Here is a 25,158-nt window from a genome sequence, read left to right as displayed (position 1 = left end):
ACCCCCGCCCTCCCCTGCTGGGCAGGCTCCAACCCCAGACCGCAGGGGAGAAGGCCCCTCCCTCCGATCCCAGAGCGAGACGAGGCTGGGAGTGGCCTGGGAGTGGCTTGCGTTGTCAGTGGAATTTCAGAGAGGCGGCATGTAGCGATGATCTCTCACTTTATTTTGCTGTTTCTAAATACAGCACGTGGGGCTTTCCTGGGCGCAGGTGTGTTTGACAGCTGGAACCCCGGCCCGCCTCCGGCACGGAGGTGACGCTGGATGGGCCGGGACACATCCCGCTTCCCACCCTCCACCTCCCACGTGTCCCTGTCATGCCAGTCTCCAAAGGTCCTTTCTCAAGGCTGCCGTGCGGAAAGGGTCTGCCGAGGGCCTGGCACTCATTTGCGGTCGCTGGGTGTCATTGCCCCTGGCTGGGCAGTGGGCCCGGGTGGGGGCCAGGCCTCTTCTGCAGGGATGACCCCTGCTGGGGAGTGCAGGCTCAGAGGTAGGAAGCAGGCTCTGGCTTTCGGTAATCCTCCTGCACGGGGATGGCTTCGCCTTCCTCCTCCCTGGGACAGCTGTAGGGATAGGGCTCAGCAGGCTCCTCGGGACTGTCTCCTTTGTCTGCAGAAGCAGAAACAGATGAATCTTGGCCAGGGGTCAGGGGAGGGGGCAGAGGAAGAGGAGATAGGCAAAGGAGGTAAGCTTGAGGGAGGGCTATTGGGAGGACCTCAGCGAAGAGGCGGGAAGACGAGGCAGGAGCCAGGGCTGATACAGATGGAGGAGGGAGGCTTCCACCAGGCCCCAGGCATGGGTGGCAGGGCTGAGGAGGTGGAGGTGGGGTCAGACATAGGACTGAAGACCTGTATTTTGTCTCTTACTTTGTCCATTTTTTCTTCGTTGATGGAGGAACAGGGCTCCGACCACGGTGAAAACAAGAAACATTCCAGACAGGATCACGAAAATTCTGATGCATTCTGAGCTGCACAGGAACCTCTGGGCTGTGACAGGCAGGGGCCACACAAGGGTTTGGCACGAGGGCCCAGCCCTAGACTCCTCTCACCCCAGCCCTCCCCTCATCTTTGCCTCTCTCCTCCCAGCCTTCCTCTCTGCCCCCACCACTGGACCAAGTCCTTTCCTCATCCCTAGACTCTGCTCTTCCTCCTCTTCTCCTCATTCCTAGGAGCTGGCTTGTCTCTTGGACTCCTCCATATATCTTCTCTCTTAGAGTGGAGATTGTGGAGAAAACTCACCTGGCCGTTGAGTCGGGAGAGCTGGAGCAGGCAGCCTGAGGTCAGCCAGAGTCTGCATGTGCCTGGCTGCTGTCCTGGCCTCCGGCAACTCTGGAAAACCAGACGGAGGGTGAACAACAGCAGGGAGCCAATAGGGAAAGCCCAGGCTGAAGGAAAGGCAGAGAGTTGGATGAGATGGAAAGGCAGAGAAGAGATGAGCCAACCAGGCAACTCATGTTGGGGGGTGGGGTGGCTCAGAAGGGGTGCTCCTTGAGAGGGACCCTTACCCCAAACTGGACAAAGAGTTCCCTGGAACTTACTTTGGGTGTAAGGTGAGGGGGTGGATTGTGGGCCTGGGGCCGGCGATAGACGAGGGGTCAGCGTGGGGTTCCTAGCAGGATAGCACTCGGTACACTCCTTGTCCATGCACTCCCAGCCCCGGGGGCAGGTACACATAGTGTTAGCGGTGGGGGTACAGTTTCGAATGAGATGACCTGGGGACAGAGGAGGTGGGAGGAATACAAGACACTCAGGCCTCAGAGACCTGCAAGCCCCACTTGCTTAATCTTCTCCCCCAGCCCCACCCCATCCCGGCCTCTCTCTCACCACCACCCAGTCCCTTTGCCGTTAGTATTACTGTTATTAAGGAAAATACTTGGACCTTTTAGAAAATCCATGGTTCACAAGGAGACACTATGAAAAGTAGGAACAGCCTGAGATTTTTACAATTGGATTATAATATAGAGAAGTGTACACATCGAAAGTGTAAAGCTTGAGACGTTTGGTACCACCAGTTGGACTCACAGGTGTAACCAGCAGCAGGGTAAGCAGAAGATGACCAGTAGGGGGTGATCATGAAGGTGTTTGCCAAAAAGAAGGGAAGGGCTAAAGAAGGGGCTGGGCCTGCTGGCCCGGCTCAGCGGTTGAACATCCACCTATGAACCAGGAGATCACAGTTCAGTTCCCTGAGAGGGCACATACCTGGGTTGTGGGCTCGATCCCCAGTCGGGGGTGTGCAGGAGGCGGCCAATCAATGATTCTCATCATTGATGTTTCTCTCTCCCTCCTTTCCCCTCTGTAATCAATGAAAATGTATATTAAAAAAGAAGAAGAAGAAGAAGGGGCTGGGATTGGGTAAAAATGGATGAAATGCCATTATTCTCAGTGACGAGTATCCATATATCTGGAGTTGTTTTTTTCACCAAGTGTAACGTGCACAAAATTCTAGACTATATGGTACTTCTCTCTCTTAAAGATGGGAATACTGAGGTTGAAGAGGACCAAACTCTTTCAGATCCCCCCTCCATGCCCTCCGAGCCTCCATCCAGCAGCCAGGTGCTGCCCGAGTGCTCTGAGGAGCCTTTGGGCTGTCTCAGGGAGAGAAGGATCATGGGTTGGGCTGGGCTTGGCTGGAACATAGCGAAGGGAGCACAGGCTAGCTCAGGGCTGGGAAAAGCTTTCCGGTGAGACCTGCAGAGGGGAGCCTGCAAAGGGGGCTGCAGAGGGACGAGCAGGTTTTGAATTTTATTTTATTTTTAAAAATATGTTTTATTGATTTTTTTACAGAGAGGAAGGGAGAGGGATAGAGAGCTAGAAACATCGATGAGAGAGAAACATCGATCAGCCACCTCTTGCACCCCCCTACCAGGGATGTGCCCGCAACCAACGTACATGCCCTTGACGGGAACCGAACCCGGGACCCTTGAGTCCGCAGGCCGACGCTCTATCCACTGAGCCAAACCGGTTTCGGCAGGTTTTGAATTTTAAAAGTCTGGCCCCGCTGGGCTTGCTGTCAAGAAGAGAAAAGCGTCTGTTAACAGTCACAGGTTTAAGTCAAGTGGACTGAGGAATGAATGCGTCTTGTGCATGCAGGATGTTGCTGTTGGATTTGCAATGGCAAAACCCTTTTTACTTAGTTAATTTTTAAAGGAACACAGTGTTAAAAGCCCAGTGAGACCAAACACTTTTTTTTTTTTTTTTTGAGACCAAACACATTTTGCAGGCAGGTAGTGGAAGAGCTCAGCGAAGTAGTCTGTCCTCATGGGTGTCATGCCGCAGGGCATTTGTTCAAAGGGTTAAAACCTGCCACCCCAAGTGCCCTGGCATCTCACTCCTGAAGTCCTAGCTACAATGGAGGAATAACAAACGGATTCCTAACAGCCACGGTTATCACACTTCTTACTTAAAAAAAAGAAATTACAATTTTTCATTTGTGTGTGTGGCTGCAATTGGGGCTCCTAGAGCCACTTCCTCCTTTCCAGTGTCTTGATGCCAACCACAGGTCCATTCTCGGCAGCCCCTCTGATTTCGCTTACCCTTTCCCTACACTAGCGTTCCCATCACATCAGCATTCCCGCTTCCCCCTCTCCGGCTGCCCCACTTCGCAGCGCTGGCTCCCTTGCCTTACTTAGCCTTGAAGCAACGGGAGGGAAGCTCCGGCTCTGCCCCTTCTGTGCTCCTCCACACCCAGCTCTACCCCCTTGCTCCCCGGATGCTTGCCCATCTCACCGGAGTGGCAGTGCCGGCAATTCTCGCAGTGGGGCCGGGCGTTGTGGTCTGGGGAGAAGGAGATCCCTGGTACACACGGCTCACACTGAGCGGCCTTTCCCTGCCCGTCACAGTGCTTCTTGAGGAACGTTCCTGTGAGCAGAGGTCCAGGGTCAAGGCTGCTTCTCTGCCCTCCACAAGGATTCCTCTCCCCGCTGGAGCGCAGACTCACATCCTGCCCCCTTCTTCCCCATCCCAGTCCTCTTCCCCACTCAGCCTGCCCCTGGCAGGGCGTCCTCTCTTACCGGGCTCACACATCTGGCAGCACAGCTTCTCCTGAGCCCAGTAGTGCTTCTCTGGGCAGCTCTTGGGGGCTGGGGTGGCCGAGAGCCCCGCCAGAGCCCCCAGAACCCACAGCCAGCAGGCAGGTGGCCAGGCCATGGCTCCTGCTGGGGACGCTAATTGCTGGCCTCTACCCTGGCTGCGCCTCCGCTTCTTCCTCTTTGCACCTCCTGGGCAGCAGCTGCAGATCTCCGCGTAGTCCTGCTTCAGGTGGCAAGCCAACCTTTGGTGGCAGTTGAAGCTCTACTGTGACTGTTGTGTTTTTACAGCAACAACCTCTTACCCCTCCACCCTTTCTGCGTGCTGGGTGCTGGGGAGAGTGGTTAAAGGGCAAACTCTGTCAGAAGACCTGCTGCTCTTTAGTCATCCCCCCTCGTCCCCCCAACCCCCCACCAACGTGCAGCTTCTCCGTTTCCGTCTCTGGTTGGTGCTCAAGAAGAAGGTAACCCACGTTCGCCTGCCTCCTTTATAAAGCGCTGAACGTGCAGCCACCCGCCTCTCATCCACATACTTGCACTCAAAGGTGCCCGCATTAAGGCCCTGGCTGCAGCGTACAAGCCAACTGGTACGTCCCTTCTCCCCTCTCCGCAGAGGATAAGTTTATTTTATTTCTTTTTCACAGAGATAAGCAAATTAGAGAAGGAAGGGGAACTGGAACTGAGGACCTGAAACGGGGTCAGGTGAATGTTAGAATTCACAAGTTTTCAGATTTTGGGAAGGAACTAGCACCACGAGACACCTTCACGGGGCTGGGGGAGCGATCGTAATCAAGTGCAGCATTTCTGCAGCAAAAGGGTTGAATATTTATGCTACGTGGGGTGGATAATGACTATAACCAGCCTTGGTCTTATGGCCAGAAGAGTTTGTGATGGAAGCGTTAAAATGGCATCCAAGGGGCTCAAACCTCTGTCACAGTCTGTGCTAGGAGACCACACGTGACTCCATTTAGTCTTCCTGCCAGTCTGTGATACCAGGTATCACCCCCTGACCATCTGTCCTTCCCTCCTCATCCCACTAGCACATTCATCTTCCCCTTCCCGCCTCTGGCTGTGTCAGTCACTGGTGTCCTGGAGCCCCAGGGCCTCTCCCCCATAAGCCTTGTGCACTGGGGTAAAGGTCGATGCCTGTGCACCATCTCTTCCCTACTTCTGTGGTTTGGGAGAATATTGGAAATAGCTGGACTTTCCCCTCTGAGTTCTAGGAACATAGGGGTCAGACAGCTGTCCCTCCTTTTCCCCTGAGGAATGAGGTGTGGGTTTCTCTAGGCTATTTTTCATTCATTTAGGGACTTTGCAGTTGTTTCCACAGGGCTCAAGAAATGTCACACCCCTGTGATCTCACTTGCCATATCGGTTCTCTGTCTTACTCTTTCATTTCCTTTCTCTTCATTTTTTTCCACCCCCTTGCCCTTCCCCGACCCCCTTTAGTCTTCAGGTGGGCCCTGTCTGCTAGGAAGCCATATATGGTGTGATTTGAATAGCTACTTATGCAAAACCTTTGTTTTCACTGTTGGGCAGGGGTGCCTGAATTCCCATCTCAGTGTTAGCTTTGGGATCTGAGGATTTTGCTGTCCTGCCACATTCTCAGACAATGGTCAATATTCTCACATTTCCCTAGGGAGTAATCTTAACCATCAAGGAGGCCGAGGAGAGGTGGGATCCTGTGGGGATGGACAGGACCCTAGAGGAATGATGAGTTGGGGACTTGTAAGGAGAAACTTGCTGAAGAGGGGATTGGAGGACATAGAAGACTAACAACCTTGACTAGACCCTGAGCTGCTCACCTATGTGAGGCCTGTGTTCTCTGTGCGAAGGCTCATGTCCCCTCTTCTACTCATCACTTCTCCATGGGGAGAGGGCAAGAGAAGGGTCTGCCTGGCTCTCCTGGAGGACCCCTGGTCAGGAGAAGGAGAGCCATGTTTCCAGATCTTACTATTCTCCTACCTTCTGTGATGCAAAAGTTGTATCAACTTTTGGTGAGCATTGGCCTGTCCTAGGTTGGCTTCCTGGACAGTCCCTTCCTCTTGTCTACAGGCTCTGAAAGTGCAACCTGCTGACCTCTCCCTCAAAAATCTTCCATCACCTCTTTTTCTTTGGGGTTCAGCTCCCCACAGTTGTCTGACAAAGATATGTGGTGTTTTTCAACAACTCCTTTTCTTACATCTTCAGAGACAGACCCACTGAAAATCTTTTGATGATTTTCATTCCTTTGAGAGATCCTGATCAAACCCTCAGTTCGACTGTTTCCTTAACCTTTGCCCTACCACAGGCCCCAAATTTGGGACACAGTTCTTTCTTGAATTTTCCTACAAACCAGCTGTAAACAGGTGGGGCAACATTTTTATAGAAGTTTTATATATCATAAGGATACCACTTAAAATAGTATTTTGCATATTCTTTTTTTTTTTTTTAGATTTTTCAAAAATTGCAGTTGACATGCATTATTATATTAGTTTCAGGTGTATACCCCAGTGATTAGACATTACATAACTTACTAAATGATCATCCCAATAAATCTCACACCCATCTGGCACATACATAGTTATTAGATTATTGACTATATTCCCTATTAGATTTTTGACTATATTCCCTATGCTGTATTTTACATCCCCATGACTCTTCTGTAACAATCAATTTGTACTTCTTAATCCCTTCACCTTTTCCATCCAACTCCTCAACCCTTTCCTACCTGGCAAAATATATTTTCTGTATCTATAAATCTGTTTCTGTTCTGCTTGATCATTTTATTTTTTAGATTCAATTGTTAATTGTTTATTGCCATTTGTTCATATTTCTCTCCTTCTACTCCTCCTCACTCTCTCTCTTTTTAAAAAAAAATATATTTTATTGATTTTTTACAGAGAGGAAGGGAGAGAGCTAGAGAGCTAGAAATGTTGATGAGAGAGAAACACCGACCAGCTGCCTCTTGCACACCCCCTACAGGGGCTGTGCCTGCAACCAATGTACATGCCCTTAACTGAATTGAACCCGGGACCTTTCAGTCTGCAGACCGACCCACTATCGCTGAGCCAAACTGGTTTCAGCAACTCCTCTTCACTCTTTAACATTTCATGGTGATGAATTCCTTTAGCTCTTTATCTGCCCTTTAATTCCAAATGATAGCTTTGAATCTGGTATTGAGATCCCTCCTACTTTATTCTTCTTTCTCAGAATTGCTGTGGCTATTTGGGGTCTTTTTTTTATTTCAGATGAATTTTTGGAGAGTTCTTTCTAGGTCTTTGAAATATGCTATTGGTATTTTAATGGGGAGTGCATTGAATCTATAGATTTCTTTGGGTAATATGGACATTTTAATGATGTTGATTCTACCAATCCATGAACATGGTATGTTCTTCCATCTGTTTACATTTTCCTCTATGTCTTTTTTCATAGAGTGTCCTGTAGTTTTCTGCATAAAGGTCTTTTACCTCCTTAGTTAAGTTTATTAAGATTTATATCTTAATTTTTTGGTGCGATAGTAAATGGGATTGCTTTTTTAGTCTCTATTTCTATAAGTTCACTATTGGCATATAGAAATGCCATAGATTTCTTGGCGTTAATTTTCTATCCTGCTACACTGCCAAATTCATTTATTAAGTCTATTAATTTTTTGATGGAGTCTTTTGGGTTTTTATGTACAATATTATGTCATTTGCAAATAAGGACAGCTTTACTTCTTCTTTTCCAATTTGCATGACTTTTATTTCTTCTTCTTGTCTAATTGCAATGGCTAATACTTCTAGTACTATGTTGAACAGGATTGGTGAGAGTGGGCATTCCTGTCTTGTTCCTGTTCTTAGGGAAATGGTTTTAGTTTTTGCCCATTGAGTATGATGTTAGCTGTGGGTTTACCATATATAGCTTTTATTATGTTGAGGTATGATCCTTGTACTCCCACCTTGTTGAGAGTTTTTATCAAAGAAAAGATGTTGGATTTTGTCAAATGCTTTTTCTGCATCAATTGATATGTGATTTTTATCTCTCAATTTGGGTATGTGATGTATCACATTTATTGATTTGTAGATACTGTACCATCCTTGCATTACCCTAATATCAAAACCAGATAAAGATAACACAATGAAAGAGAATTACAGGCCAATATCCCTAATGAACATAGATGCCAAAATCCTCAACAAAATTCTAGCAAATCGGATCCAGCAGTACATCAGAAAGATAATACACCATACCAAGTAGGATTCATCCCGGGGATGCAAGGATGGTACAATATTCGCAAGTCAATATTGTACATACAACACATAAACAAATTGAGAGATAAAAGCCACATAGTTATATCAATTGATGCAGATTCTCTGCTTGCATATTCTTGTTCTTAATGGTCCTTTTCACCCCTGAGATTGATCCTCAAAGACAAATGTAAAGTTATTAGTAAAGGTCATTATTCAGCATTTTACCCTACAAAGCAGTAAAGGCACTGACCATCTTGCTGACATCTCTCTCCTCTTCTTCCTCCTTTTTTTTTTTTGGTCCCAGACTAACTTTCAGAAATCTGTCAGGTATCTCATCTCTCTTCAGCCCCTAATCCCAAAATCAATCTTGGCTCTTTATAAATCTATAGCCAGAATCAAAATACTCCACGGAACTAAACTCTCTTAAAGATTTTTTTTTAGAAGGAAATTCTGTTATATTACATAGATGTCAGAAATCACTGTTTGAGATCCTTATCAAACAAACCCTTTAGTTTTTCTAGCCTTCTTTGTCTCTCACTCCATTTCTTATTTCTCCATTCCTACTTTCTTTTATGATCCCCCAGCCTCTCCCCACTGCTTTAGATCCTTTTTCCCAGATAGTCTTTAGAGAACAGCTGGACAGAAAGTTGGGTGGACTGATTAACAAGAGTCTGGGTACTCACACCCCCATTCTGTAATTTGCATTCCTGGGACTCCCCAGTCTGGGTCTCAGCTGTGGGCATTTCTTTCCATCTCTGATCACTTTTCAGCCCTAGCTCCTAGTATCTCCTAGCATGTAAGGCACTCATTATATATTGGATGGTCCAGTCTTAGTCTTGTTCCTTGACAGTTCTATCCATAGTTATAAAATTGAAATTTCAGGGATCCCAGGGCCACACTGACTTCCTAAATTCTACTTTTCATTCACTTGACAAGTATTTATTGCACATCCATTCTGTACCAGGTACCAATTAACTAATAGGATGCAAAGGTGAAAAACAAAACAAAACACATGATTTCTGTCCTCATGGAGTTGAGACAACAATGAGAGAGTCAGACACTGATAAAATAATCTCAAAGACAAATGTAAAGTTATTAGTAATGGTCATTATTTAGCACCATGAAGGGGAGAATCAGGGTGCAATATAGGTGACTGTCCATTAATAGGGGGGTTCAGTGCTTCAACCAGGAAGCAAAGTTTAGCTCAGAGATATTTAGATCTGACAGCTCTCACCTTCTGGAAAATTGTTTCTTCCTTTGGTTTCTAGATATCACCCTATTCTTCCTTTGACCACTTCTATTCTTTGATCAATGATAATTTTTCTCATATACAGATTTCACAAAATAGGGATGATCTCTTCCTTCAAGGCCTGGTGTGTGTGTGTGTGTGTGTGTGTGTGTGTGTGTGTATTTTGAGTGTAGATTTTTTTCACTGCTGATTATTCTAGAGTCAGTTTTGGTAGGTTATATTTTACCAGGAAACTGTCTATTAAATTTGTTTCATATTTATGGGCATAAATGTTAAAAGTATCACAAGATCTGCAGTTATTTCCTCCTTTTCACTTCCAATATTACTCTATATAATAAAAGGGTAATATGCAAATTGACTGAATGGCGGAACCACCTGAATACCCGTGGTCCCTCACTCCAGCAAGCCCCACCCATGGTCCCTTGCCTCAACTGGCCCACTCCTGATGGTCCTCATTGGGGTGGGCTGGTTGGACTCCACCAGTACACGAATTTGTGCACCAGACCTCAAGTTTATTTATAATTTTCTCATTTTTACTTGATACATTTTCCCAGAAATATGAATAATTTATTATTTGCTTCAAAGAACCACCTTTTGATTTTGTGTTTCCCTATTATTTCCTTCTTTTCTGTATTATTTTACACTTTGATCTAATTTTTAAATTATTTTCTTCCTTTTACTGTCCTTAGATTTATCTGCATTCTTTTTCTAATTTTCTTTTAAAAATATATTTTATTAATTTTTTACAGACAGGAAGGGAAAGGGATAGAGAGTTAGAAACATTGATGAGACAGAAACATCAGTCAGCTGCCTTCTGCACACTCCCTACTGGTTATGTGCCTGTAAACAAGGTACATGCCCTTGACTGGAATCTAACCTGGGACCCTTAAGTCTGCAGGTCAACACTCTAGCTACTGAGCCAAACCAGTGAAGGCCTTTTTCTAACTTCTTGAATTGGATGCTTGGTTCATTAATTAAATTTTTTCTTTTGAATATATACATTTAAGGCCATAAACTTTCCTCTAAGAACTACTTTAGTTATATCTCATAAGTTTTGCTATATTGTGTTTTTATTATTTTCCATTTATCTTTTTCCCCGTTATATTATTATTCTTTTAAGTATTCTTTTAAAATATATGTTTTTATTCATTTGAGAGAGAGAGGGGAAGAGAGAGGGAGATAGAAAGAGGAACATCAATCAACTATCTCCTGCATGCCCCCTCCTGGGGATTGAGTCTGCAACCCAGGCATGTACCCATGACCAGGAATCAAACCGGAGACCTCTGGTTACATGGGACAATGCTCAATTCATAGTCAGCGCTTTCTTCAAAATGCAGAAAAGTGATTTTTGCAAGGGGTATGGGATGTTTTCTCTTACAGTGGACTCCTGGGCCCTAGCATTTCCTACTTGCTCTTTTCCTGAGTGATTCTTTTTGCCCTCCCAAATTAGTAAAGACTGTATACAGGGACATTCCCTGCAGGGGGGAGAAAACTCTGTGATTTCTCCAAATTTATCTTGAGTCTAAAGCACTGTGACTCCTGTGAGTAATTTGCCTTTATTTCCCCTTCTGGCCTCCGAGGATATCATTTGAACCCTAACTCTCTTTTTTAAAACATTTTATTGATTTCAGAGAGGAAGGGAGAGACAGAAACATCAATGAGAGAGAATCATTGATTGGCTGCCTCCTGCATGCCCCACACTGGAGATGGAGCCTGCAACCTGGGCATATGCCCTGACCGGGAATGGAACCATGACCTCCTGGTTCATAGGTGGACTCTCAATCACTGAGCCACACCTGCTGGGCTTACCCACCTCTTTTTATACCTAAGATGATTGACAGCAAGAATATTTATTTATTTATTTATTTATTTATTTATTTATTTATTTTTGACAGCAAGAATATTTAACTTAACTTTCCCTTTCTTATTTGGGACATGGTGAGTTGCTTATGTTCTCCAAAGGAAATATTACACAGGTCTGCAATGATCTAACACAAAACAAGAAGTAAAGCTTAGGGAACAAATGATGCATTGGCTCTCTCTCTGCTTGTTAAAAAATTAGCCTTTGGCCCTTGCAGGTTTGACTCAGTGCATGGAGTGTCGGCCTGTGGACAGAAGAATCCTGGGTCAATTCATGTCAAGGGCATGAACCTCAGTTGCAGGCTCCTCCCTGATGGGGTCCTGATTGGGGCACATGCAGAAGGCAACCAATTTATGTGTTTCTCTCATATCGATATTTCTCTCTGTCTTTCTCTCTCTCTTCCATTCTCTTTAAAAATTAATGGAAAAATATCCTTGGGTGAGGATGAAAAAAAATTATCTTTTGGAAATGGCAATTCCATGTTTCCCCCCCCCCCTTTAATTTTAATTTTTTAAATTGATTTGACGAAGAGAGATTTGTTATTCCACTTATTTATGCATTCATTGGTTGATTCTTGTATGTGCCCTAACCTGGGATCAAACCTGCACTCTTAGTATACCCGGACAATGTTCTAACCAACCGAGCTACCTGGCCAGGGCTCTGCTGTATTATTTTCTTTCATTGCTTTTTAAAATCCATCTTTTCTATTGGCCTAGCATCTCAGTCTGGCAGGCAGAATTCTCCACGTGCCCCAGCACATTTGTATTTTCCCCCCCATAAATGATATACGTATATATAGTATACTAGTATATCCTTTTAGAATTTGCTTTTTGCTTTTTAAATCCAATAATATGTCTTTGGAGATTATTTTATGTTATACAGAGAGAACTGCTCATTTTGTTAAATAGAGAATGGGTGAACGTAGGCTTTTTAGCTATTCTCCTATTCACGAATTCATGAATAATTAGGTTTTCCCCAACGTTTCATTATTACAAACAGTGTCACATACAAAACTTAGATTTCCCTGTGCATGTGGGAAGCATCCTTTAGAGTAAATAGTAGGCCTTGGGATCGCTGAGTCATAGGGTATGCACATTTTAAATTTTATTAGATGCTGGCAAGTTGCCCTCCAAAGTGGCTCTCCACTTGACAGAGCGGTGGAACAAGAGCACATATTTTCTCACATCCTGCCAACCACTCACATTAGCTAACCATTTTTGACAAGCTAAATGAAGAAAGATGCTGCCTCATTGTTTCAGGGTACATTCCTCTGACTACCTGTAAGACTGAGCATCTTTCCGTGATCACTGGTGGTTTGTATTTTCTCCTTTGTGACAAATGTCTTTTCACCCTTGTGCACCACCAGTGAGCGAAGTCCACTCTTGGCTCTTCTCTACGAAAATCCTCTGTCTTGTGACTCAGCCTGCAGGGCCTCTGCCCAGCCTGTGGGTCCCAGCCTGTGGCCATCGGCTCCAGGGGCTGGGGAAAGCCTCCTGTGGCAGGAGAGGCATTCCTGTCGCCTTTCTGCAGACTCAGAAGACCTCAGACCTGTCCCTCACCTCATTGTGAAATGGCATTTGGGACTTGAGTGTCCTCTAGACTCATCTGCTTCAGCACTGAATGCTCAAGACTACTCTGGCCTCCAGCCCAGACTGAAGGGCTCCGTGGTGCCTGTGGACTTTTAAAATTGAGATAAGATTCAACATTTTAGCCATTTTATAATGTACAATTCAGTGCTTTTAGTATTTTCACAAAATTGTGCAAATATCAGCCACCATCTAATACCAGAACATTATGATGTTCTCTAAAAGAAACCTTATACCTAAAAGTTATCACACCTTCTCCCCCCACTCCTCCCCCAACCCCGATAATCTATTTTCTGTCTCTGTAAAGTGGCCTATTCTTGGTATTTCATATAAATGGAGTCATATAATATGTGACTATTTTTGTCTGGCTTCTTTCAATTCAGCATAGTATCTTTAAGGTTTATCAATATTGTAGCATGTATTATCAGTATTTCAATCCTTTTTGTGGCTGAATAATATTGTACGGATATACCACATCTGGTTATCTGGTTATCAACTGATAGATGTTTGGGTTGTTTCCACTTTTTGGCTGTTATGAATAATGCTGCTATTAACACTCCTATACAAGTTTTGTGTGAACCTATGTTTAGTTTCTCTTCAGTATGTGCCAACCAGTGGAATTGCTGGGTCATATGAAAACTATGTGTTTAACTTATTGAGGAACTGAGAAACTGTTCCATTTTGCCATCAAAGGTATATAAAGGTTCTAGATTGTCTGTGTGATTAACCAACACACATTAATTTTTATAAAAAATTGTAGCCAACCAAGTTGGTATGAAGTGGTATTTCCTTGTACTTTTTTAAAAATATATATTTTTATTGATTTTTTACAGAGAGGAAGGGAGAGAGATAGAGAGCTAGAAACGTCGATGAGAGAGAAACATCAACCAGCTGCCTCTTGCACACCCCCTACCTGGGATGTGCCCGCAACCAATGTACATGCCCTTGACCAGAATCGAACCCGGGACCTTTCAGTCCGCAGGTTGACACTCTACCACTGAGCCAAACTGGTTTCGGCTCCTTGTGCTTTTGATTTGCATTTCCCAAAGACCAATGGTGCTGAGCAGCAATGTTTATTTAAAATTGACATTTGAGAGAGAGAAAGAAACATCGATTTGTTCCACTTATTTATGCATTTATTGGTAGATTCTTATATGTGTCCTGACTGGGGATCGAACCCATATCCTGGCATATTGGGATGATGCTCCAACCAACTGAGCTACCACCTGCCCAGGACCTAAGCATCTATCTTTCCAAGTATGTAGTGTCCATTTATATATCTTCTTTGAGAAATGTCTGTTCAAATCACTTGCCCATATTTAAATGAGATTATTTGTTCCCCCCTCCCCCCTTATTTTGAATTGTAAGAGTTCTTTATATATTCTGGATACTAAATCCTTATCAGAAACATGATTTGCAAACATTTCCCTATTCTATGGGCTATTTTTTCATTTTCTTTTTTTATCTTTTGGTTAATCCTCAGCTAAGGATATTTTCCATTGATTTTTAGAGAATGGAAGGGGAAGGGACAGACAGAGAGAAACATTCATGTGAGAGAGACACATGGATTGGTTGCCTCCTACACACACCCCAGCCAGGGCCAGAAGCCTGCAACTGAAATTTGTGTCCTTGACTGGAATCGAACCCAGGCCCCTTCAGTCCACAAACCAACAACTCTATTCACTGAGCTAAACCAGCTAGGGCTGTTTTTTAATTTTTTAAATTGATTTTCAGAGAGGAAGGGAGAGGGAAGTGGGATAGAAACATCAATGATGCGAGAGAATTATTGATTATCTGCCTCCTGCATGCCCCCTACTAGGGAGCGATCCTCAACCTAGGTTTGTGACCTTAATGGGAATCAATCCAGGGATCTTTCAGTTCACAGGTAGCCAAACGGGTTAGGACAACTTTTTCATTTTCTTGATAATATCCTTCGATATACAAAGTTTTAAATTTTAATAAAATCTAATTTTTAATATTTTTTTGCTGCTTGTGATTTTGATGTCATAATAAATTGTTGCTTAATCCAAGGTTACATAGATTTATACCTGTTCTTTTCTAACAATTTTATAATGTTAGCTCTTAGATTTCTTTTGAGTTACTTTTTTGTATATAATTTGAGTTGGGATCTAATATCATTATACCAGTACCACAATATTTTTTTAAAAAAATAAATTTTATTGATTTTTAGAGAAAGATGAAGGGAGAGGGATAGAGAGAGAAACATCGATATGAGAGAGAAATATCAATTGGTTGCCTGCTACACACTCCCTGACCAGAACCCGGACTGGGGAATCAAAATCTGTGACTCTTCGGTGCATGAGACTACGCTCAACCAACTGAGCACACTGGCCAGGACAGCACTACACTATTTAAAAAAATGTTTTTATTGATTTTAGAAAGAGGAAGGGAGGGGGGAGAGAGATAGAAACATCAATGATGAGAGAGAATCATTGATTGGCTGCCTCCTCATGCCCCACATGAGGATTGAGCCTGCAACCTGGGAATGTGCCCTGACCAGGAATTGAAGTGTGACCTCCTGATTCATAGGTCGATGCTCAACCACTGAGCCAGGAGGGCCAGACTGCATTTTATTCTTTTTGATGGTTATAAATGGAATTGTTTTCTCAGTTTCATTTCAAAGTGCTCATTGTGCATCTAACACATTGGCTTTTGAAGGAGGCAGTTGTTTACTCCTTAGAGTTGGAAGGTGATGCCGTGGGGTGTAGGTGTGTTGCTGTTACATCCTGTGGGCCATCGCTTAAGCTTACCTGGGACTTATCTGAAGTCACAGATGTAGAGTTTGACTCAATGGCACAAAGGGAAACATGTCTGACTCATCTTTCCCACGCTCACTTTACTTCTGATGGCTCCTTCATTGGGAGAGGAAGCGAATGGGTTGGTGGCAGGGGCCTCCTTCTCTCACAGCTGCATCCCTCGATCCCTCCATTCTGCAGGGCTTGGGGGGCACCTCTGAAGGCATTCCTGAAGGCAGGGCTGAAGGCAGTGGCAATCTTCTCTTACTTGCAAGTTGGGCCAGAATCATCCCTCTTTTTATGGATGTCATGCCACAGAGCAGCAATTTTCAATCTGTGTGCAATGGCACACTGGTGTGCCATAAGAATTTTTAACCATGTAATACCTGACTATTTGGTTAGGAGAATTGACCTGTTTTCCCTTAGATTGTCAAATAAAAAATTGACAACAGACAACAAAACAACAGTGTGAATGAATCAAAATTATACCTATATTTTTGAACATTTTTATTTTATTGATTTTATGAGAGAGGAAGGTTGGGGGGGGAGTGGGGGGGGGAGAGAGAGAGAGAGAGAGAGAGAGAGAGAGAAAGAGAGAGAGATTTATTTGTTGTTCTTATTTATGTATTTATTGGTTGATTCTAGTGTGTGCCATGATTGGGGATTGAATCCGAAACCTTGCTGTATCAGAATGATGCTCTAACCCAGTGTTTCCCAAACTTCTGACATATGTGTACCCCTTCTATAATTTTCGTAACGCTGAGTACCCCTCGTACTCATGAGAACATAGAATTAGGCGCAGCTAAGCACGGGGCAGTGCATATCCCCACCAAACTCTGGTGCAATGCGTACCCCCACCAAACTCTTCCTATACCCCTGAGGGTACGCGTACCACACTTTGGGAAACACAGCAGAACAAATAGGAATATACCTTTTTTTTTTTTTGTCAGATAGGCAAAAAATATACTTCTTGGTATGCCACAGAATTTTACTAATTAGTTTATGTACCATGAGATGAAAAAGGTTGAAAATCACTGGCACAGAGCAATATTGAGAGTGACAGGTTCAGGCAGGGTCTTGGGGTTGGTGGAGTGAGAGGAGTCGGGATGGAGTATAAGGATCAACCACATGGTAAAAATCAGAGAAGTGGAAGGCCATTCAAGGTAATTATGTACTGCCTGGACCATGTTCGAGGCCATCTCTCTGGTTGATCCCTTGTTAGCAGGGCCAGTTGCTCAAGCTGCGATTTTCCACTGCAACATGGGGATGAGGGAATTTAGCTCGCAGGGTGGATGTGAGCAGTAACATGTACAGCGGAACACTCTGTAAAGAGCTTGACCCAGAAGGTGCCAGTTAATGTTCCTGGGAGTATGAGTTGATCATTAAGCTCTTTTCCTTCTTGGGGTTTGGGCAGTGTGAGAGTTCAGGATTGCTGAAGTGGCACAGAGTTCATAATGGAATGGAAAGAGTGGGGAAAATCACCAGGAGGAGGTGACATATGGGACAGATCTCACCTTTATTAGAGCTCAGAGTTAGCAATTCAGATGGGCAGTGTGGTGGCTCTGGGGCTGAGGGGACCCCATAACATTTTCACGCCAAAGGAATGGAATAGCCTATTGCAAGTTTATGTGTTTTGATATTTGAGGGCAGAGAAAAAAAAGTCTATACATAGTTAGGGTATTTAAATTTTAGATACTAAATTATTAAAATAATCAATGTCAAAATCTAGTTTTTCTTATGTTTTTAAGTTCAAATTACAATTTGTCATTCTATTTTGAATCTAATAAAAATTTGAAAATTTACTTGTTTTCTTTTTAAATTCCAACCTATAGATTTTGTTCAACTACTTACAGTAAAACAAATAAAATACTATTTACTTTTTGGGTGACATTTTTTATTATGGTGAAGTACACATAAACCTGACCATCTTAACCATTATATTCAGTTCAGGGGTATTAAATATTCATATTGTTGTCCTATTTTAAGTTTGCTGATTCTCTTTTCTGGATGCTCAAAAGTGCCTCTGAATTTCTCTAGTGAAATTTTCATTTCAGTTAGTGTGATTTTCAGCTCTAGAATTTTGTTGTTGTTTCTTTTTAGATTTTCTATTTCTTTACTGATATTTCCATTTTGTTCTCCCTAGGAAGAGGACTGAAGGCAGCAAGAACCATACACAAACTTTGCACTAAAAGAGCATTGAGGACCCTTAGAGGACAGTGGGTGTGGCTAGAGGGCTTTGGGGTGGACTGTAATACCAGGAGCTTCAAGCATTGGTTCCCTGTCTAGTCTCCAGTCACAGGCTTGATTTGAGTGGAGGCAGGATGCTTAGTGTCCCTTCTGTCTGGGCTTTGAGTGCCCCCTTGTGGCAGATGTGATTCTTGTTTTCAGAGGGTCTGTGCCCTCTCAGGAACCCAATCTTCTGTCTCTCCAAGGCCATTACCCTGTTTCCCCGAAAATAAGACAGTGTTTTATATTAATTTTTTCTCCCAAAGTTGCGCTAGGTCTTATTTTCAGGGATGTCTTATCTTTCCATGCGCTAGGTCTTATTTTCGGAGGATGTCTTATTTTCGGGGAAACACGATACTACTATTGAAGCATAAGGGTAGAGATGTCACACCTTCGACCACCCCCCCCAAAACAAACAAACAAACAAAAAAAAACCCAACAAAACAAAACAAAACAAAAAACTTTTCTGTATCTGCAGAGCAGGCTGTATTTCAGCAAGTCCAAGGAATTCGGGGAAGTCCTTAGGGAAGACCATTGTATGGGCAGAGGGACTCAGTCTCAAGGACTCCCTTCTGTGGCTATTGAGGAGTCCTTTTTAGTATAACCCAAATAATACAGCAGAGCATTATCTGATCTTATTAGCAAAGCCCCTGTACTTTTCAGGCTATTTTAGCCCAGACTCTAGACCACTGGTTCTTTCTTAGCTTTTTTTGGAGTCAAGGGGCTCCTCTGAGAAGCTGAAGAAATTTGTTCATCTTCCTTTAGAAAATACACATGCACACAATAGTGTGTATGGAATTCCAGGGAAATAACAGGCTCTTTGGGGATCCAAGGACCCATATAGTTTGTAAAAGTGCCTGCTCTAGGTCACAACTTCCATTGGACTCAGAAACTTGCTACCCTTGAATAAATTGGCTGCCCTTGAGAGGAGACTGACAATGTCCTTTCAGGGACAATATCTCTGGAGGGGGAGGGAGAACACAGGGTAAAATTTCTTCTCACAAGAGAAGTAACTTTAGCCTCTTCAAACCTAAAAAGCTTCCTTGTGTTGAAAATAGTCATCTCTTTTGGGAAAACATCTAAGAAAGACAAATGACAGAACCAGGTCATCCACATAATGAGGTGAAAGGTGAGCCATTCTCTGGAAGGCTTTCCTAAAGCAACTCTTCTTAAACTCTGTGTCAGGTGGTCGGACATGTCTGTAAGAAGTTTCCAGAGGCAAGGCAAAATATAGGAGAATGAAAAAATGCACACTGCCTTACTTCTGGGAGAAAACTTAAACAAATGGACTCATGTCCCTTTAAGACACACCTTTAAAGGGACCTTTCTTTTGGTTGGGTGTGCTTTGTTTGTCCATTAAATGTTTATTTAATGTGTATTGGGAAACAGAATGTTAGAGTCGGCAGGAATTTCAGGTATCTCTTAATTTGATTCCTTTATTCTCAGACAAGCAACACGAGGACCAGAGAGGTAAAATGTCACTCATTCATTCATCCACTCATTCAAGCATATCAATCACTTCCTATGTGTCAGGATCTGGGCTTTGTTTGAGAAATAAAAGAAGAAAAACACTGATGAAAATAACCTAATAGGGTAGAGAGGTATGTCGGCAAACAACCGTAATTCAATAAAGATAATTGCTTTAATGGAGGCTATTCAAAAACTAGGGGAAGCTTAGCAGGGAAGCCAAATGCATCCGCTAGAGCAAAATGACTTAACAGAGGAGGTAGCATTTGAGCTGTGACATGATGCATGACAAAGGGTTTGCTAGGTGGGCTAGTTGAATTTGTTCCAGGTTTTGGCAATGGTATGCAGGCTGGTTAATGCAATATGGTGTTAGGCCAAGGGATGAGTGGGGCCAGAAATTTAGCTGCACTCCACAGGGTGGAAGAAGCATCTTTTCTTAATTTTTTTTTATTTACTCATTTGAGAGAGAGAGAGAGAGAGAGAGAGGGGGATTGATTTCTTGTTCCACTTATTTATGCATTCATTGGTTGATACTTGTATGCACCTTCATGGAAATCAAACCAGCAACTTTGGGTCAAATGTTCTCACCAACTGAGCTACCTGGCCAGGGCCATCTTTTCCTAATTTGTATATAGGCTACCATCCTGAATGGGGGCAAAGGCATAGAAATGTACAAGAGCAAAGTGTGTTCTGAAAGCTATTAGTTCTGACAACCGTTATCTCAGAATTCCCAGTGTAAAAGCACAGAGTGAGGTGATGAGTAGGGACAGTGAGGCCAGGTCCTGAAGGCCTTTGTCTATGACCATAATGTTAGTAGTGGTGATGTTGGGAATGGAACCTAGGTGTCTTCCTTTCAGACGGTTCCTCATTCTGCAGCACCACATTGCCTCTAACTAGATACTGAGCTGTGTGCTGGGTCCTGGTGGGAACACAGTGAAGAATATGCACAGGCCGTACACTGGGTTTACAATCAAGGAAGAGTATGCCACCTATGGACAAAGAGTAATAATAGGAAAATGCGTTAAGTAGCAAATAGAGGGAGAAGGAACATAGAGCACGAACTGAGCACCCAAAGTGGTATAGCCACTTTGGAAGGTGGTTTTGGACATTGCAGATGTGATTTGCCTTAGGCCACGTGCTCTAAGCCAGGATTCAAGGTCAGGGGGTCTGACTTCAAGGCCCTAAAAATGCCTACATTCTCTAATTCAACAAGTCTACTTCTAGGAGTCTATTCTAGAGAAATAAATGAAGATATATGCAAATACTTAGCTATAATGATGGTCTATGAAAATTTTTTTATAACAGCACTTTTTTTTTTAAAGAAACAATCTAAATGCCCAACAAAAGAGATTAGATAGGTGTATTGTATTATAAAAGATGGAATATATTGATAAAATAGTTATTAAAATAATTTTAAAAGTATATTTATTAGTGGAAAAAAGATATCTTATTAGATAAAATTAAAAAAAATTAAACCACATACTGCATAGTTCTGTTTTTATAATGTACTAGAGGCCCAATGCACAAATATTTGTGCAAGAGTAGGCCTTCCTTCTACTGGCTGCCGGCACCAGCTTCCCTCCGGCATCTGGGGCTTGGGCTTTGCTCCAGCCACAGCTTCGTCTGGAATGATGTCCAAAGGACGCCTGGTCTAATTAGCATATTACCCTTTTATTATTATATTGTAGATTGAAGAATTTATACCTGGTAGGGCATAGTAGTAGTTAACTTAAAGAGATGTGATGATGGATGACTTTTATATTTTTTGCTAACCTGAATCTTCCAATTTTTTCCTATAATGAATAGGTCTTACTTTTTCAACAACAAAGTCATAACAGAGTATTTACAAAGAGTTTCTGTAAGATGGGGAAAATTAGAATTAAATAATATAAGGTAGCCTGGCCGGGGCTACCTCCTGTAATCAGAAGGCCATGGTTAGATTAGATTCCTGGTCAGGGCACATGCCCAGGTTGCATGCTCGATCCCCAGTAGGGGGCGTGCAGGAGGCAGCAGATCATTGATTCTCATCAGAGATGTTTCTTTCCTCCCTTCCTCTCTGAAATCAATATAAAACAAAAGCAAAACAATAAAGCATTTAAACATTCAGTTCAGGGCCTGAAAATAGTTAAGAGTCATTAAATACAAGCTACTGATGCTACTATAATAACAACTGCCACTACTCTAATTACTAGTTCTATTGCAACAACAGCACTACTCCTACACCATGACTTTCACCACGTTACTCTTACCGGCTGTGGTTCAGGGCCAAAGCTCGAAGCCAGGAAAGGGACAGGCTGGGGCTATAATTCTGGTTTCCAATGGAAAAGGCTTTGCTTCAGCAGCAACATTTGAATGGGAGGCAGCGTTAGAGATTAGAAAGTGAAGCAGAGAATCAGTTATCAGTCCAGGACCTGGCGTCTGGGCACTACTATCCTGTCATCTGTGAAAGTGGTGCTTCCTGAGGCATCCTCGGAAGGGCGCCTTCTGGAGTTGTGCCATGTGGTAGCCCTGCTGACCTCCAGTAGAACCTTCATCTCCCTCAGTCCCATCTCTTCATTGGACCTACTCTTGCTAAGGTCAATGACTCCAATTTAATAAATCCAATGGACTGGTTTCAGTCTTCATCTTATTTGACCTCTCATCAGCATTTGACATAGTTGACCACTTCCTTCTCCTTTCTTTCTTTTTTTTATCTTCATCCGAGGATGTTTTTCTTTTTTTCTTTCTCTCTCTCCCCACTTTTTTTTTTTTTTTTTACTTTTCTTTAAAAAAAAATCTTTTTTGTTTAAAGTATTACATATGTCTCCTTTTCCCCCCATTGACCTTTTTCCTGCCATTCCACCCCCCAACACATGCCCTCACCCTTCTACTGTCTATGTCCATGGGTTATGCTTAAATGCACTCATACAAGTCCTTTGGTTGATCTCTTATCCCCCCTCTCCTATCCCTCTTCTGAGGTTTGACCATCTGTTAGATGCTTCTATGTCTTTGGGTCTATTTTTGTTCATCAGTTTATGTTGTTTATTATGTTCCACAAATGAGTGAGATCATGCAATATTTATCTTTCTCCGACTGGCTCATTTCACTTAGCACTGTAAATAGTAAGAGTTCCTTCTTTTTAAAAAATTTTTTTTTTTATTTTTATTTATTTATTTATTTATTTATTTATTTATTTATTTATTATTTTTTTAATAAGTTTTTATTGTTCATATTATTACAAATGTTCCTTTCCCCCCACCCACCATTGCTCTCCTCCACCAGGTTCCCATCCCGCCCTCTGCCCTTTCCCCTCTCCCCATTGTCCTCATCCATAGGTGCACAGTTTATGTTCAGTCTCTTCCCACGCCCCCCTCTCCCCTTTTCCCCAAGAATCGTCAGTTCACTCCCCTTCCATACCTCTGATTCTATTATATTCAACAGTTAATATTGTTCATCAGATTTTTTTAATTTCCTTGGTTTTTAGATTCACTTGTTGATAGTTACGTATTTGTTGTTGATAATTTTTATCTTTGTTTACTTTCTCTTCTGAAAGAACCCCCTTCAGCAATTCATATAATTCTGGTTTGGTGGTGATGAACTCCTTTAGCTTTTTTTTTATTAGTGAAGCTCTTTATCTGGCTTTCGATTCTGAGTGATAGCTTTGCTGGGTAGATTATTTTTGGCTGTAGGTTCTTGCTATTCATCACCTTGAATATTTCTTGCCATTCCCTTCTGGCCTGCATGGTTTCTGTTGAGAAGTCAGCTGACAATCGTATAGGTGCTCCTTTGTAGGTTACTACCTTCTTTGCTCTTGCTTCTTTTAATATTCTCTCTTTGTCTTTTGCTCTTGGAATTTTAATAATGATGTGTCTCGGTGTGGTCCTCTTTGGATTCCTTTTGTTTGGAGTTCTGTGCGCTTCCTGGACTTGTAAGTCTAATTCTTTCACCAGGTAGGGGAAGTTTTCTGTCACTATTTCTTTCAGTATGTTTTTGATATCTTGCTCTGTCTCATCTTCTGGGACCCCCATAATTCTGATGTTGGTTCGCTTGAAGTTGTCCCAGAGGTTTCTTACATTATCTTCAATTTTCTGGATTCTCTTGCCTTCTAGCTTCTGTGGAGGAGTGTCTTCTGGCTCTTTATGTTCCAAATCTTTGACTTGATTCTTGCGATCTTCCCTTCTGTTTTTAGGACTCAGTAAAATATTTTTTATTTCAGACAATGTATTCTTTATTTCTTGTTGATCCCTTATCATTTCTTGTTGACTCCTTATTAATTCTAGTTGATCTCTTTTCATATCCTCATAGCCCTTATCCATCTTTTCTAGGAAATTCTTGAAAAACCTTATAAGCGTAGATTTGAACTCTATATCCAGACGCTTTTTGTCCTCCATTTCTTTCGTTTGTGATCTATTTTGTTGTCGCATTTCGCAGTTACAGATGGGACGGGGTTTCAGGGTGGAGCCTGCAGCTTTGGCTTCCGTCAGCCCCGCCCTATGCGGGTCCTTCAGTGCTCGCTGCCGGCGCCTCTGAGAGAAAGGTGCCCTCGATTTTCGCCCTCTGCCAAACAGTCTATGCTCTCCCACAATGAGCCCGGTATTGGGGTTCAGTTCAGTTGGAAGTGGAGTAGGAGGTGGCGTTCAGAGCAGTCTGGAGCCCGTCTCCTTCCCGTCAGGGCAATCCCGCGGCACAGCCGACCGTCCCTTCTCTGCGCGCAGTGTGCGCGCCTCCAGGACCTCCTTTCGCCTCTCCCCGGGGTTCCGCCTTACAGCCCGGCTCCCTATGGCTGAGCCTGAGTCCCCGGGGTCTGGCCCAGAACCGGGGTTCAGAGCAGTTGGGGGCCCAGCACAGTCGGAGCTTTTCTCTCCTTTCCGCTCGGGAACGCCCGCCAGGCACTCGGCCTCCCTCCTCTCCGGCTCCGTCCTCTCCGCGACGTGTCTCCGTACCTTGGGCTTTTCCAGCTCCTCCGCGCCTCTTTCTGGTTTTCTCCTTGCTTCTCGCTGTAGAATTTCCAGTCAGTCAACCTTCCTGTAGTTCTGGGCAATGTCCGTTTTATATTTTAGTTGTATTTTATTGAAATTGTTGTGTGCGGCTGCGGCTAGGTGTTCACCGGGGCGCAGCCATCTTGGATCCTCCTAAAATTTTTTTTTTATAGCAGAGTAGTATTTCATTGTTTTTTAATCCACTCATCTGCTGATGGGCATTTAGGCTGTTTCCAAATCTTAACTGTTGTAAATTGTGCTGCTTTGAACATAGGGGTGCTTATGTCCTTTCTGATTTCTTGGGATATATTCCTAAAAGTGGGATTATTGGGTCAAATGGAAGTTCTATTTTTAATTAGTTTAGTTTTTTAAACTTTATGAATCATACTGTTTTCTTTTGAAAAAGTTTAGAGAGATGAAGGGGGTGGAGAGGGGAGGGGAAGAGAGAGAGAGAGGCATTGATTTGTTGTTCCACTCATTCATGCATTCATTGGTTGAGGCTTGTATGTGTCCTGACCACAGATCGAACCTGCAACCTTGGTGTATCAGGACAATGCTCTAACCAACTGAGCTACCTGACCTGGGCACACTGTATGTTTTATTTCCTGTCTCTTTCTCAACAAAATGATTTTGAGCTTCATGCTTATTGCCAAGTCTCACTATAGTTCACCCACTTTCACTGTGATTTGGCAACTGGAGGCCCAGTGCACGAAATTCACGCATGGGTAGGGTCCCTAGTGGCCGCCGGCTGCTGGCCGGGGTGTCTCCCTTCCCTGGCCGCCTGCTGTTACTGCTGGCTAGGCGGCCTCCTTTCTGCCGCTGCCTG

General features: G+C 43.4%; 2 protein-coding genes across 2 annotated transcripts in view; one reads left to right on the top strand and one right to left on the bottom strand.

Annotated features, from left to right (window-relative positions):
* Positions 1-25,158, top strand: part of VAMP1 (vesicle associated membrane protein 1) — a 48,424-nt gene that overhangs the window by 15,578 nt on the left and 7,688 nt on the right. The window lies entirely within an intron of this gene.
* CD27 (CD27 molecule) lies at positions 152-4,394 on the bottom strand. Its single transcript, XM_036455494.2, has 6 exons — positions 4,007-4,394; positions 3,723-3,854; positions 1,535-1,708; positions 1,236-1,325; positions 864-983; positions 152-606 (listed from the first exon to the last, which is right to left on the bottom strand). Exons 1-6 carry the CDS (start codon positions 4,140-4,142, stop codon positions 482-484), a joined length of 777 nt encoding a protein of 258 aa, XP_036311387.1. The 5' UTR covers positions 4,143-4,394; the 3' UTR covers positions 152-481.

The sequence above is a fragment of the Pipistrellus kuhlii genome, unplaced genomic scaffold, assembly GCF_014108245.1.
Source record: "Pipistrellus kuhlii isolate mPipKuh1 unplaced genomic scaffold, mPipKuh1.p scaffold_m20_p_3, whole genome shotgun sequence".
Lineage (NCBI taxonomy): Eukaryota > Metazoa > Chordata > Mammalia > Chiroptera > Vespertilionidae > Pipistrellus > Pipistrellus kuhlii.
The sequence above is the reverse complement of the archived record's forward strand: the minus strand, read 5'-3'. Positions and strand labels throughout refer to the sequence as shown.